The 15695-nt window shown below is 40.3% G+C and overlaps 1 protein-coding gene across 8 annotated transcripts in view; it reads right to left on the bottom strand.

The window, feature by feature from the left end:
* The window catches only part of MTMR1 (myotubularin related protein 1), a 95756-nt gene that overhangs the window by 61519 nt on the left and 18542 nt on the right, over positions 1-15695 (bottom strand). For 3 of the 8 annotated variants that reach the window (XM_049705023.1, XM_049705020.1, XM_049705022.1), the window contains 3 exons: positions 9459-9534; positions 6995-7089; positions 6494-6601 (listed from right to left, as the gene is read on the bottom strand). In XM_049705023.1, the coding sequence (XP_049560980.1) occupies positions 6494-6601; positions 6995-7089; positions 9459-9504 (249 nt within the window). In that variant the 5' untranslated portion in view covers positions 9505-9534. Of the gene's footprint in view, positions 1-6493; positions 6602-6994; positions 7090-9458; positions 9535-13281; positions 13333-14853; positions 14881-15517; positions 15542-15695 lie in introns of all 8 variants that reach the window. The other 5 variants (XM_049705016.1, XM_049705021.1, XM_049705017.1 and 2 more) reach the window with 4 other exon arrangements.

The following is a 15695-nucleotide window of genomic DNA, read 5'->3' as shown; positions in this document are numbered from 1 at the left end:
ACACAACGACCCAAAACCTGTGGGATGCAGCAAAAGCAGTTCTAAGGGGGAAGTTTATAGCAATACAAGCCCACCTTAAGAAGCAGGAAACATCTCGAATAAACAACCTAACCTTGCACCTCAAGCAATTAGAGAAAGAACAACAAAAAAACCCCAAAGCTAGCAGAAGGAAAGAAATCATAAAAATCAGATCAGAAATAAATGAAAAAGAAATGAAGGAAACAATAGCAAAGATCAATAAAACTAAAGGCTGGTTCTTTGAGAAGATAAACAAAATAGATAAACCACTAGCCAGACTCATCAAGAAAAAAAGGGAGAAGACTCAAATCAATAGAATTAGAAATGAAAAAGGAGAGGTAACAACTGACACTGCAGAAATAAAAGAGATCATGAGAGATTACTACAAGCAACTCTATGCCAATAAAATGGACAATCTGGAAGAAATGGACAAATTCTTAGAGATGCACAACCTGCCAAGACTGAATCAGGAAGAAATAGAAAATATGAACAGACCAATCACAAGCACTGAAATTGAAACTGTGATTAAAAATCTTCCAACAAACAAAAGCCCAGGACCAGGGGGCTTCACAGGCGAATTCTATCAAACATTTAGAGAAGAGCTAACACCTATCCTTCTCAAACCCTTCCAAACTATAGCAGAGGGAGGAACACTCCCAAACTCCTTCTACGAGGCCACCATCACCTTGATACCAAAACCAGACAAGGATGTCACAAAGAAAGAAAACTACAGGCCAATATCACTGATGAACATACATGCAAAAATCCTCAACAAAATACTAGCAAACAGAATCCAACAGCACATTAAAAGGATCATACACCATGATCAAGTGGGGTTTATCCCAGGAATGCAAGGATTCTTCAATATACGCAAATCTATCAATGTGATAAACCATATTAACAAATTGAAGGAGAAAAACCATATGATCATCTCAATAGATGCAGAGAAAGCTTTTGACAAAATTCAACACCCATTTATGATAAAAACCCTACAGAAAGTAGGCATAGAGGGAACTTTCCTCAACATAATAAAGGCCATATATGACAAGCCCACAGCAAACATCATCCTCAATGGTGAAAAACTGAAAGCATTTCCACTAAGATCAGGAACAAGACAAGGTTGCCCACTCTCACCACTCTTATTCAACATAGTTTTGGAAGTTTTAGCCACAGCAATCAGAGAAGAAAAGGAAATAAAAGGAATCCAAATCGGAAAAGAAGAAGTAAAGCTGTCACTGTTTGCAGATGACATGATCCTATACATAGAGAATCCTAAAGATGCTACCAGAAAACTACTAGAGCTAATCAATGAATTTGGTAAAGTGGCAGGATACAAAATTAATGCACAGAAATCTCTGGCATTCCTATACACTAATGATGAAAAATCTGAAAGTGAAATCAAGAAAACACTCCCATTTACCACTGCAACAAAAAGAATAAAATATCTAGGAATAAACCTACCTAAGGAGACAAAAGACCTGTATGCAGAAACTTATAAGACACTGATGAAAGAAATTAAAGATGATACAAATAGATGGAGAGATATACCATGTTCTTGGATTGGAAGAATCAACATTGTGAAAATGACTCTACTACCCAAAGCAATCTATAGATTCAATGCAATCCCTATCAAACTACCACTGGCATTTTTCACAGGACTAGAACAAAAAATTTTGCAATTTGTATGGAGACACAAAAGACCCCGAATAGCCAAAGCAATCTTGAGAACGAAAGAAGGAACTGGAGGAATCAGGCTTCCTGACTTCAGACTATACTACAAAGCTACAGTTATCAAGACGGTATGGTACTGGCACAAAAACAGAAAGATAGATCAATGGAACAGGATAGAAAGCCCAGAGATAAACCCACGCACATATGGACACCTTATCTTTGATAAAGGCGGCAGGAATGTACAGTGGAGAAAGGACAGCCTCTTCAATAAGTGGTGCTGGGAAAACTGGACAGCTACATGTAAAAGTATAAGATTAGATCACTCCCTAACACCATACACAAAAATAAGCTCAAAATGGATTAAAGACCTAAATGTAAGGCCAGAAACTATCAAACTCTTAGAGGAAAACATAGGCAGAACACTCTATGACATAAATCACAGCAAGATCCTTTCTGACCCACCTCCTAGAGTAATGGAAATAAAAACAAAAATAAACAAATGGGACCTAATGAAACTTCAAAGCTTTTGCACAGCAAAGGAAACCATAAACAAGACCAAAAGACAACCCTCAGAATGGGAGAAACTATTTGCAAATGAAGCAACCGACAAAGGATTAATCTCCAAAATTTACAAGCAGCTCATGCAGCTCAATAACAAAAAAACAAACAACCCAATCCAAAAATGGGCAGGAGACCTAAATAGACATTTCTCCAAAGAAGATATACAGACTGCCAACAAACACATGAAAGAATGCTCAACATCATTCATCATTAGAGAAATGCAAATCAAAACTACAATGAGATATCATCTCACACCAGTCAGAATGGCCATCATCAAAAAATCTAGAAACAATAAATGCCGGAGAGGGTGTGGAGAAAAGGGAACACTCTTGCACTGCTGGTGGGAATGTGAATTGGTTCAGCCACTATGGAGAACAGTATGGAGGTTCCTTAAAAAACTACAAATAGAACTACCATATGACCCAGCAATCCCACTACTGGGCATATACCCTGAGAAAACCAAAATTCAAAAAGAGTCATGTACCAAAATGTTCATTGCAGCTCTATTTACAATAGCCCGGAGATGGAAACAACCTAAGTGCCCATCATCGGATGAATGGATAAAGAAGATGTGGCACATATATACAATGGAATATTACTCAGCCATAAAAAGAAACGAAGTTGAGCTATTTGTAATGAGGTGGATAGACCTAGAGTCTGTCATACAGAGTGAAGTAAGTCAGAAAGAGAAAGACAAATACCATATGCTAACACATATATATGGAATTTAAGAAAAAAAAAATGTCATGAAGAACCCAGGGGTAAGGCAGGAATAAAGACGCAGACCTCCTAGAGAACGGACTTGAGGTTATGGGGAGGGGGAAGGGTGAGCTGTGACAGGGCGAGAGAGAGTCATGGGCATATACACACTAACAAACGTAGTAAGGTAGATAGCTAGTGGGAAGCAGCCGCATGGCACAGGGATATTGGCTCGGTGCTTTGTGACAGCCTGGAGGGGTGGGATAGGGAGGGTGGGAGGGAGGGAGACGCAAGAGGGAAGACATATGGGAACATATGTATATGTATGACTGATTCACTTTGTTATAAAGCAGAAACTAACACACCATTGTAAAGCAATTATACCCCAATAAAGATGTTAAAAAAAAAAAAAAAAAGACAGCCTCTTCAATAAGTGGTGCTGGGAAAACTGGACAGCTACATGTAAAAGAATGAAATTAGAACACTCCCTAACACCATGCACAAAAATAAGCTCAGAATGGATTACAACCTAAATGTAAGGCCAGACACTATCAAACTCTTAGAGGAAAACATAGGCAGAACACTCTATGACATAAATCAGAGCAAGATCCTTTTTGACCCACCTCCTAGAGAAATGGAAATAAAAACAAAAATAAACAAATGGGACCTAATGAAACTTCAAAGCTTTTGCACAGCAAAGGAAACCATAAACAAGACCAAAAGACAACCCTCAGAATGGGAGAAACTATTTGCAAATGAAGCAACCGACAAAGGATTAATCTCCAAAATTTACAAGCAGCTCATGCAGCTCAATATCAAAAAAACAAACAGCCCAATCCAAAAAATGGGCAGAAGACCTAAAGAGACATTTCTCCAAAGAAGATATACAGATTGCCAACAAACACATGAAAGAATGCTCAGTATCATTAATCATTAGAGAAATGCAAATCAAAACTACAATGAGATATCATCTCACACCAGTCAGAATGGCCATCATCAAAATATCTACAAACAATAAATGCTGGAGAGGGTGTGGAGAAAAGGGGACCCTCTTGCACTGTTGGTGGGAATGTAAATTGATACAGCCACTATGGAGAACAGTATGGAGGTTCCTTAAAAAACTAAAAATAGAACTACCATACGACCCAGCAATCCCACTACTGGGCATATACCCTCAGAAAACCATAATTCAAAAAGAGTCATGTACCACAATGTTCACTGCAGCTCTATTTACAATAGCCAGGACATGGAAGCAACCTAAGTGTCCATCATCAGATGAATGGATAAAGAAGATGTGGCACATATATACAATGGAATATTACTCAGCCATAAAAAGAAACGAAATTGAGTTATTTGTAGTGAGGTGGATGGACCTAGATTCTGTCATACAGAGTGAAGTAAGTCAGAAAGAGAAAAACAAATACCATATGCTAACACATATATATGGAATCTAAGGGGAAAAAAAGGTCATGAAGAACCTAGGGGTAAGACGGGAATGGAGACACAGACCTACTAGAGAATAGACTTGAGGACACGGGGAGGGGGAAGGGTAAGCTGGGACAAAGTGAGAGAGTGGCATGGAGATATATACAATACCAAATGTAAAACAGCTAGCTAGTGGGAAGCAGCCGCATAGCACAGGGAGATCAGCTCAGTGCTTTGTGACCACCTAGAGGGGTGGGATAGGGAGGGTGGGAGGGAGGGAGACGCAAGAGGGAAGAGATATAGGGATATATGTATATGTATAACTGATTCACTTTGTTATAACGCAGAAACTAACACACCATTGTAAAGCAATTATACTCCAATAAAGATGTTAAAATAAATAAGTAAATAAATAAAAAATAAACAGGGTCTGGCTAAATGTACTACAGTACCACTAATGGAATACTACAGAACTGTTAGAAACAAGAAGCAGCTCGTTATATACTGCTCTTAAGGAGACACAAGGTACATGGTTAAGGGAGGGGGAAAGGGGCAGGACAGTGTATATAATATACAACCATTCACATTTTCAAATACATACTTGTGTGCATAGGCCATCTGTGGAAACTGGTAACAGTGTGTGGCTGCAGGGAGCAGATCAGGGTGGCTGGGTGTTGGGTGGAGGGAAACTTACTTTTTACTACACTCAGTGTTTGTACTTTTTGAATTGCATATCACCTGTTTAAGCACGGCCCTGGTAATTCTAGGCTGGAAAACATTTTAAAGAAGCTATTAGCAAAAACTCACCCCAGCCACAAGAAATACCATAGGAAAACAGCCACAGGACATCTGCCTAAGTAACATTAGGTTCCTGCTGTGCCCTCCCTCCAAGCTTCTGTGGCTACACACGTGCCAGCTCACTGACTGAGCTGACTTGCTATTTAGGATTGCTCAGAGGGAAGGGCATTACAAGCAAAGGAAACAGCACGTGTGAAGCCCCAGGAGTTTGTGTGGGGTGGGGATTGGGGGTACAGGCAAGTGTGCACAACTCTAGGAACCTGGATGGCAAGAACAAGGGGAGGGTGGCTGGAGAGGGAGCTGCCGAGGAAAGGAAGTCCGGCTCACACCGCGGGGTCTCTGTAAGCTTTTCCTCCAGCCCAAGGGTAATGGGCAGCTAGTGAAGAGTTCTGAGTAGGGAAATGACCTGTTCCAGAATTACAGAATTGATCAAACCCCCCCTCTGGTTTCAGTTCTGCAACGGCTTCGCACTGCTCTGCGTGCGGCGCCCTGGACTGAGAATCAGGACAGCAGTGATTGGTCCTAGGGGAGGACTGCCGTGTGGTGCCCAAGGTGAGCCTAGTAAAAGCCAGCAGATTCCCGACCTGGCACAGTAAAGGGTTATTTGAAAAAGTGGATTCAACTGCAGTCTAGGGCCAACCAGAGGAAGGTCTCCACAGAGGTTTGATCAAAGCAAACAGACTGCCAGGAATCTAATCCAAACCCCAAGCTGGGAAGGGACCTTGATGACGCTCTAGGCAGGATCTCTTGCCTGGTATTTCAGGTGGGTTTGTTAATAAACTGTATTCCATGAGGCAAAGTCATTGGGAATAAAACATCAGTTAAGGCGGTTCTTAAACGACTAGTCCTCGTCAAAGCTGTCACACAAATTTTACTTAACCCTTGGAGGAAGGGGCGAAAACCAAAAATAAGCAGGGCTCAGTGCAAATTCCAACATAGCCAAGAAACTTAACTGTGTTTTTAATCACAGAATTTATGAATATTGTTGTCCCTTTGGGAAGTCTCTGACTGAAGACTCGTCTTATCAGGACAAACTGGAAAAAATATTGATCTCTGCTTTCCACTTGATTTCTCTGAAATGTAACAAATATCGTCACCACCTAGGTTACAGGTCCATGTTAATTAGAACACTTCAATGGAAAAGAAGCGGTTTACTACCATGGCTTATATAATGGTCTGAATTGGCTGATGAAAGGTTGAAGAGGTCTGGGTCCTGAAAACATCTGAGTCACTAATTCCAAATTACTCTTACTGTCCAAAGGCTGTGAAGAAGTTCCAAGCTACCCGCCCCCTCTAAGTTTCTCTCATGTCTGGACCGTACCTTGCACATGATCTCTATGCCACAAGAGTTGTCTCCATGGCTCTGCACTCCTATCTTCTCAACTCTGCTGATCACTCCCAGGGGGACATCGAGGACGAAATGCGGGTCCTGGGTTCACAAATTAACATGAATGCCAATCAGTGTCGGCTAACAGAGCTTTCCCATTTTAAGTCTTCGCTGGCTTAAAACACCTTTGCTTACTTCGCATTTCCTCTTGGTCCTGGCTAAGACACCAAAGTCTGATTTATAACCTGCTTTGTGAAGTAGACACTGAGACTACAATTAAACAACCCCCTCACCCCCAGCGCAGGTGGAAGTGCTACTTTAACAGCCCTTTTTTTTTTTAAGATACAAAATCTGCTTGCAAATGCACACATCTTAAAACTGACCCTCTGCTTCTCTCAGGGTGATGGCATTTCAGGATACTATTTACTGTATTCTTTATTGTTTACTTTCTTCTGCAGTTATTTTAAAAAATAAAACACACTTTTAAATACTCACTCTCTCTACATTCTTGAAGTACATCTTAAAGTCTGTCACTGTCAGGGTGCCACTCACTGCTCCCACAAATGGGCAGATATACATGACATCTTTCACTGAAAGAAAAAACCCAAAATATCATCTAGTGCCATTGACTTGTGTCAATAAATCTTAACATGAGTTTCCAAATATATAAATTTGTGATTCCAGTTTTCTAGAAATTTAAATTCTTTCATTACTTTAAATAAAGGCATAGATGGATAGTCTTCTAATAAAATTCCACTTTTTAAAACAAAATTTTGATTTGCTACTTGAGGTTTTAAGTAAAAGGCCTCATAATAAGTTACATTTTGTCATTTTTTTCCAAGTGGTTCACATTTTCCCTGAGTGATAAATTAATCACATTCAAAAACACATTAATTAAACTCTGAAGAACCTGGGCTACCATTTCATAAATCACTGCTAATGAAAACTAACTAAAGCTAAACACTGTCCCCTGATGCACCTCCAAAGAAACTGCTTTACAGATGACAAAAACCAAAACCACATCAGTGAAGTGGGAAAAGACTGCTTCAAATTCTTCATCAGCTTCCATATCAATTTTATTTTCTTAATGTTAATATCAGTATCTTTCACATCAAAATCAACAACATATATGACTCCTATGAATGTTAAGAGGCTCACACCTATCACAAAGATACCACATCTTCCCAATCTTCCCAAAGTGCTGTTCCACTCAAATGGCGGGAATGGACACAGCTACAGATGAGTCCGAGGGCATGAATAATGGTACTAAAGATGTCATTCAGCCAAACTCTCAAAACACTTGCATAAACTTTTCTGTAACTCATTATATACCGAGCGGCTCCTATTGTTGGGGTTCTGGGTATAACTGGACAAGGTTCCTGCCCACCAGGTGACCCGTGAGAGATACTACACAGAAAATTACCATATAGCCTGATAAATGCTATCAGAACCATGTGGACTCAATGTGATAAGAGCTCAGAAAAGGAATGACTTAACTCAGCAGGGAAGCGGGGGAGGGGAAGGGAGGAGAGATCAGTGAGTTGCCAGAGGTTAGTGTGGCTGGGTCAAAGGGTGCACGAGGATGATGGGACACGAGGCCAGAGAAGACTTGTTCATGAGTGTTCATAGCAGTTTTATCTGTAATAGCCAAACAGCAGAAACAACCCAATAGTCCACCAATAGATGAATGGATAAGCACACTGTGGTGTATCCACACAGTGGAGTACTATGCAGCAATGAAAAGGCATGACTGCTGACCCATGGCACTCACAATATGGAAGACTATCATAATAATTATGCAGAATGGGATAAGTAGACAGAAGAACATACTCAATGATTCCATTTCTATAAAACTCTAGAAAATATCAACTAGCCTATAGAGCCTGGGGAAGGGGGAGAAGGCACGGGAGAGAGGGATATAAAGGGGCCTAAGGAAACTTCTGGGGGCTGATGGATATGTTCATTATCTTGACTGTGATGATCATTTCCCAGGTGTATAAATGTGTCAAAACTGTTCACGTTCACTTTAAATCTGTGCAGTCTGTTGTCCGGAGAAGAAGAGGCATGACATAATTAGCTCTGCACTGTAGTCAGATTGTTCCAGAGCAGCACGGAGGCAGGGCTAGAAACGCTCCCAGAGGAGGAAAGCCCAGAGAGGCCAGAGGAGCACCAGGAGTCAATGAAGTTCCAGAAGCCAAAGAGAAAAACAGTTTGGAAATTCAGGTCGGGCTGAACAGAGTCCTGAGCCACAGACTAGGCTATCCAGCAGGAGTAGTTGTTTGGAGGTCCTGGTAGGAGAGCCCAGCTACCCCAACACAAGATGACCGTGCTCTGAGACCCGGCACGCGCCTTTGGGAGACAGCCATGAGGGAAGAAGGCGACACTCGGCCTCACAAACCAGGCCGTCCGACCTAACCCCGGCGATCGTGAGGTGAAGAGGCCACAGCCGGCTGCCCGCCCCTCCAGCCCCGGGCAGTCCGCCTCAGGCCGTCGCCCTTACAATCCAGGGTGGCGACACATGCCCTTTTCCTGCACTAAAATTGTACTTTCTGGACTCTTATAAGCCCCCAAAGTGTCTTTGCCAAATTCTCAAAACTGTCATTAAAAGTATGATATGGATCGTCTGTCAATACGTTTTCCTTATAGTGAATCCTTCCAACAAAGCAGCGAACTGACGTTACCGTGAGAGTCTCATCAGCCTTCAGTTCATGGGGAAAAGCTGGACCCCTCTTCTGTTGGTACTGCCACCTAAGACTCGTTCGGAGCTTAAACGGATCCTCTGCAGTCCCTTATCTCTTAAGGTCATGATGACATTAATAAGAATGACTAGGTCTAGTCCATCTGTCCCCTAATTAAATTGGTCTGGCTGATCTCCAGCACATACATCATCTGTGCTTGCGAGTAAAGTGCCATTTCATTTTATGGGTCTCTATAAGCAAAGTGTACTTGTTAGACTTACCAATGGCCTTGATTGATTCTCCTGGGAAAAGGGGCGCCTCTTCCATCTGTGCCAGCTTATTTCCATCCCTTAGAGCCTGGCAAGAAACCAAACAGGAGTAAATCTCACTTTCCAACTGGGAAGAATGGTACTGTTCTGCGCTCTTGCTACGAGGCTACAGAAGCGTGCAAAATGTATGCCCCCCCTCCCCGTACAAGACAGTTTCAAAGCTCAGCATCACAGGACACCATGCTGCATAGTCTAGCAAATTGTTACACATATTTAAAGTTCACAGTTAGAAAGCATTAATACAGAAATGGCTTGACGTGACAGATAGACACTGTGATCATGACACAGACAGCTATTACAAGGTGCCTCCAGAATTTGGAAATAAGGTCAAAAAAGGTTACCTTCTGAGCGTGAAACTAATACAAAGAAAATCAACATTAGATGCAGATGCTTAGTTAGCTGTAGAAATGGCCCAGCTATGAGACTGCGCGGGAAACCCCAAAGTCTAATTAACAAGAAACCAGGGAGGGGTCTCTTACTAAGGAAAGCCCTAGGCTTCTGTACTGCAGCCCAGCTACCTGCGTCTGCACAAAGTGTACAGGTGGGACGGGCGAGTGGGCCTGTCAGTGTGTATCCCATTCAGGCCACAAGAATGCGCCCTCATCTGGCAGACAAGAGTATTTCACCCACTCCTGTGGAGCAGGGTGTGTTCATCAGGCTTCTCGCAAGTCAGTTCACTCTGTGCTGATTCCACACTCACCAAGCAAATTGCTAATGAGGTATCAGGGTTCCTGCTACAATGCCACTAGGAAAAGGGTGTCTTGGATGGCTGGAAAGATACATGCCCACATTTCTAAATGTTCGGATCTGCACTGTGGCCCAGTAGCTAGTCTCTTGCAAGCTTGGTTGGATAGTACCAGATAACTCAGGGGAGCTGAGAAAATGGTGTTCTTGAACTACAATGCTGGGGACCAGAGCCTGAACTCGGTGCCTATTCCAAGGTACTGCCACCCTGTGAGATGCTGCCAAGGAAACTGGTCACTTTCTCCTGGGCATCTCTGACATAACGTGTCACGAATAAGAATAAGGTGTTCAAAACCCCAGCAATTCCCAAGCTGTGTTTCATAGAGCATTAAATTCCCAAGGGATGTGAACAGGACTTTCTGGGAAAAGTTTGGGAAATGCTGGGTTAAAGGAAACAAGTTTAGCTAGGTTTTTTTTGTTGTTTTGTTTTTGTTTTTGTTTTTTTGTGAGGCAAGGCTTTAGCATGTTAATGCATGCCAAATCGGCCAGAGGGCGCTGGAGTATGCTGCATTTCCCCTACCTAGTCCATCAGGGGCTTTCTCCAAAAAATACCTGTTTACATCAGGAGGTCACTAGTGTTCAGCGGAAAACAGATTAGACAATACTAAGTTTTCAGCATAATTCTGTGAAGCAAAATATTAAAAATTGATATCTTTTATAATTCTAATCAAAATTATTGAAAATTCAAAATAATTATTTTTCACAGTTATAAGAATATTTCAATATATTTTATAAAGGGACTTAAAGGTCCATTTAAAATACTATATATAGTAGGTTCATCCAATTTTATAAAATAAAGAAGGGAAAATGTCAAAATATAAAGAGCAAACTCAATGCTAAATGTTGGTCAAGGTATGTCCGTTCGGGGAGGGCACAGACTGACACAGTGCACCCTCCTCCTCAAGATACACGGTGAAAATCATACAGATTAGTGTTCATGGATCCCCTCAGCAATTTTATTCAGTTTAACTTTTTAGCCCAGATTGGTTTTTATTTTTCAACTTTTTTAAACATCTTTATTAAGAGTATAATCGCTTTACAATGGTGTGTTAGTTTTCAGATTGGTTTTTAAGACACTTCTCAATCAACATTTTTAGGGACATAGAGAACTGTTAAAGGGGACTCAGATAAGTGTTTGTGGATGCATTTATACTCACACCTGATTTGGAAATACATCTTTGACACAATAAAGCATAAACCAATATTTATACTTTTAAATGTCCAGTTTTAGAAACACTAAAAAAAATCACCAATCTTAATAGAAGCCTTTTTTTTTGAAAGTCTGCTTTCTTTAATTTATTGCCTAAACTAGTGGCTATTTTTATAATATAGTTACAAAGTCAGAAAGCTATTTTAATCAATATTCAAGTTTTAAATAACTTCAAATGCTACACTGTTAAAGCTTATTTTAATGGGTAAATATTATCAATGTAGACTTAAATTCCTTAACTGATATTTTAAAATAAATGGGAATAGGTTATTTTGAAATATATTTACTAAAGCAAGCTGTTCTAATCAATTGAATCTGGAAGAGGTGAGGGGAAGTCTGATTCACTTTAAGCTTTATAGCAAGTCATGTCAAACACTTTAAAGTCCTCAACCCAGGACTAACTAATAAAATGTCGTTGATGGGAAGTGCAGTGATTGGGACCATTTTGAGATGGTACAAGGCTCTCAAGATAGAGGCTGGAGATCAAAGGTTTCTCTTCTCTTCTGATAATCATGTTAAATCTGGCTTGAAATACTTGTGCATTTGTATGAAGCATGAACGTGTTGGTGAGACAGAGTGAGACAAACCTCTCACTGATAATTAAATCTAGGACATGCTTTTTTAGGTGATGAAAAAGCAACTATCAGAATAAAACAAGTCAATTGATCCTACTGCTTCAGATATCCCCATAAAAGGTTCGCTGTGTACAGGAAAGACATTCAGCTTTAGCATAGGAATTTGAGAGAATGGCTATTAAAGGCTCACTGCTTTGCGAGTACAGTAGATTCCCTCTATAAAGCTGGTGTTAGGAGATAGCACTCACACTTGTGCTATATTAAGCTTTAACTGCAACTTCCGAGTTGCACAGGACATGATTTGACCCTTGATTTATCCAACCCATGTACAGCATAATCAAAGAAGGAATGTCCTTACGGATAAAATGTGTCTTGTGAACACACCCAGCCCTCTTGGTGCTTTTGCTCAAGGTGCTGCCCAGTTGAGGAATTCTCTCTGATGATTTCATCCCAACCCTGTGCCGGCGACCCGGAAGAAAGGTCCAGCTGAAGGCCCATCAACTTCCTGGCCTCTCCACTACTCTCTCCTCCTCCTGAACCTAAGGCTGCTGGGTGGACAGTTTCTGTAACAGCCGCCTGCCGAAAGCAGTGCTTTTCAAACTGGCTCTTCAGGGTGCTCCCAGGGTCACCAAAGGAGGGTGGGCTGGGCAAAGGCACAACTGAGCACAGGGAATTTGCCATGCTTCCCTAGAGCAGCTCTTCTAGAGGTTTCATACATAAGCTTTGGGGAAAATTCTGCTGCTTTAAAAAACTCCTGAGAGTCCAGAGGTACTGAGCAAAGAGTAAGCACTCAAGAAACCTCGATGAATGATTTTTTTTCTTCTATAAAATACATGGACTCATTCCACAAACACCTACAGTGTGCCAGGCGCTGTGCTGGGTACAGACCTTGCAAATTTGAATAAAGCAAAGTTTGCACCCTCGAGGAGCACCCTTAGCGTATGCATCTGCCCCTCTAAGTCTTTGTGAAGGCACTTCAGAATCCTGTCATGACTGAGGCTCGTTAACCTCATCAGTAAATCTACCTGGGAAAACCAAGAAGCACAGATGAACAAATTTCTGGTTGACAAAATGTTGGATAAACCAATTTTTGCAAATAATGTCATAATGGAATCTACCAAACTTGGACAGGAGAGTACTACTGTAGTGGAAAAAGCATTTGCTGATTGTCTAGAAATCTAGTATGAAATGGCTTCTAAATACACGATCTGTAACTACAAACAGATGAACACGTAGAACTTGCCACCTGATCAGCTTCAGCTTCAGAAGGGTAGCCCTTGTGTTCTTCCTGAATCTCCTGCACAGCACCAGGTGCATGGACAAGAAAAGGCAAAGAGGGGAAGAGAAACACGTGCAAACAGACAGGTGAAAGGACGGAAGTTCTTTTTTAAAGAGACAGTAAGCATGTAAAAGTCGACACACCTTTCATGGCTTTGCATATCCCAACATTTTCCCCCTTGGAGTTAAGGAAAGAACGTGTAGGCCATCTATAGCATCCTCAGCCTAAAATGGAGTATCTATTCTGTGTTTGTGTTGGGGTAGAAAAATGAAAAGCAAACAAACATCATGGGTTTCAAAGAATGTACTGTCTTTTTAAAATCAAGCAATACTGCAGCATACAGCCAAGGAACAAAATAACAGACGCATAACATGCTCATAGAAAATGAAACATACCACAGAGGGCAAGGAACAAAATCAAGCCAAAAATACAAAGGCAGTTCATAGACATGTGTTTTCAAAAGGAACTATTATGCTGCCCAGGGGTCAACACCACTGGAATTAACAACATTTCCACACACATGTGCATGCGCATATCACATGCTGGGGTCATACATATGCAGATACATACATACACTCTGTTACTTATTGCTAATTAAATACTGTGATTTATGACTCAAAACCATATTAAATCTTTCTAATTACAGTATCAACGTGCTTCGAAGAAAAGCGTCACATATCTTTATCTAAATTTCTTCCAATCCCTTTACATGTATGCTCTTTTTAATTTCTTTATGGAATCAGCTTATGAAACTCTAAAAACTTGGACTTTTAGTTTAGCAGGTGGTATAATGAGCATGAATATTGACGATGACAAGATTATAACACCTTTTAAAAGTTGTATCAAGTCTCTGAGGCTGAAAATATTAAAATTTAGCATCAATATATTTTTCCTTCAAGAAACTGGTTCTAATGACTACATTTCTTTAAGAGGCAATCAGTGAAGAAGTAGCAAAGCTTTAAAAGAATTTACTCTTCCCCACCACCTTTCATTTTTGTCAATAAAATAAAATAGCTACTTAAAATATTTTTATACTTTATCATCAGACTGAATTTAGTACACAGTTGGTACTGCTACCCTTCAGAGCAGGACAAATTTTTAAATGCAGCCAGGTTTTTTAAATTTACATTCTTTTTCTAAAGACAAAGAAAACGGAATCATTCTTTGACAAAAATTTTAAAAACAGATGAATGAATGACTAAACAACAACAACAACAAAAAAACCCCACAGCATTTCAAAGTCCATGCAAGTGTAAAGCCAAACACTAATATTTAACAATGTGAATCAGTGAAAGAAAATGATTCCCATGAGCAAAAGAAAACATGATAAAAACAAAATTAAACAGAGAAAAACCAACTAGAATAACAATAATTTGATTTAACCTGCTTATTTTTGTACTACTTCATTGGCTTCAATAAGATTAAAACTTTAAAACTGAAGTCATGAAATGATTCTGTCAAAATCCACATTGTTTTCATTTAATGGAAATAGGTTAATTTTCAACATCTGATACTCAGGTTTAAATGCATGCACATTACCAATCTTTGTCTTGCTTTATGAATATTCTGAAATAAAGGGAAGGAAAATCATGAGGAAACTATAAACTATAATCTACTAGCTGTAACAGCTACCTCTATATTTTAAGAAATACTAAATGGGGCTGATTTTGCTAAATTTATCTTCAAGATTAGCACTTCTGCTTTTGGGATTCAGCATGCAAACAGGAAATCTTACTTGATCTTGTAATCAAGACTTGAAATCTTACTTAGATCTCCTACTCAGGAAGGAGGACAACTGACCACTTTGTTGTTGTTCTTGTTGTTGTTATTAAATACTTCAGCATGAACTACATGACAAACGAGGTTAAATTAAGAGGACTCTATAGGCCTAGCCTTATAAACCCGGTGCCATGAATACCCATTTGGTCAGAATTCATGTAACACAACAGAAGTCAGTATTGCACAGTGGTAACAATTTTAGCATCCTGCCCTCACACACATCGGCTTTTTCCGCACATAGAAACACTGTAACAAATAAAGCATTTCTAGTGAACACTGAAAGCTATGACACAGCAGAGCAAACTGATCTGAGTGACTCATAAAATCAGTGAGAAGGCAAAGAACGCTAAATAGACTAAGTGTTCGATAAAGCACAGAAACACACAAGGAGGAGGCCCATGTGCTGAAAGCCAAATATCCTTACCCTTATATCAGGCCTCCTGAAAACCTGTCAGTTAAAACACAGAACATCATCATCACGGACACATCACTATTGACCTGTGAAAGATGCCATTAAGTTCGCCAGCCCATGCCCTAAGAAACATCATAATACTCCAAATAAAACCGAGCAGATCGATCCTAACACATTTGCCCTCTAAGTT

This window comes from Orcinus orca, chromosome X (assembly GCF_937001465.1).
Source record: "Orcinus orca chromosome X, mOrcOrc1.1, whole genome shotgun sequence".
Taxonomy (NCBI): Eukaryota; Metazoa; Chordata; class Mammalia; order Artiodactyla; family Delphinidae; genus Orcinus; species Orcinus orca.
This window is presented reverse-complemented; position numbering and strand designations above follow the sequence as displayed.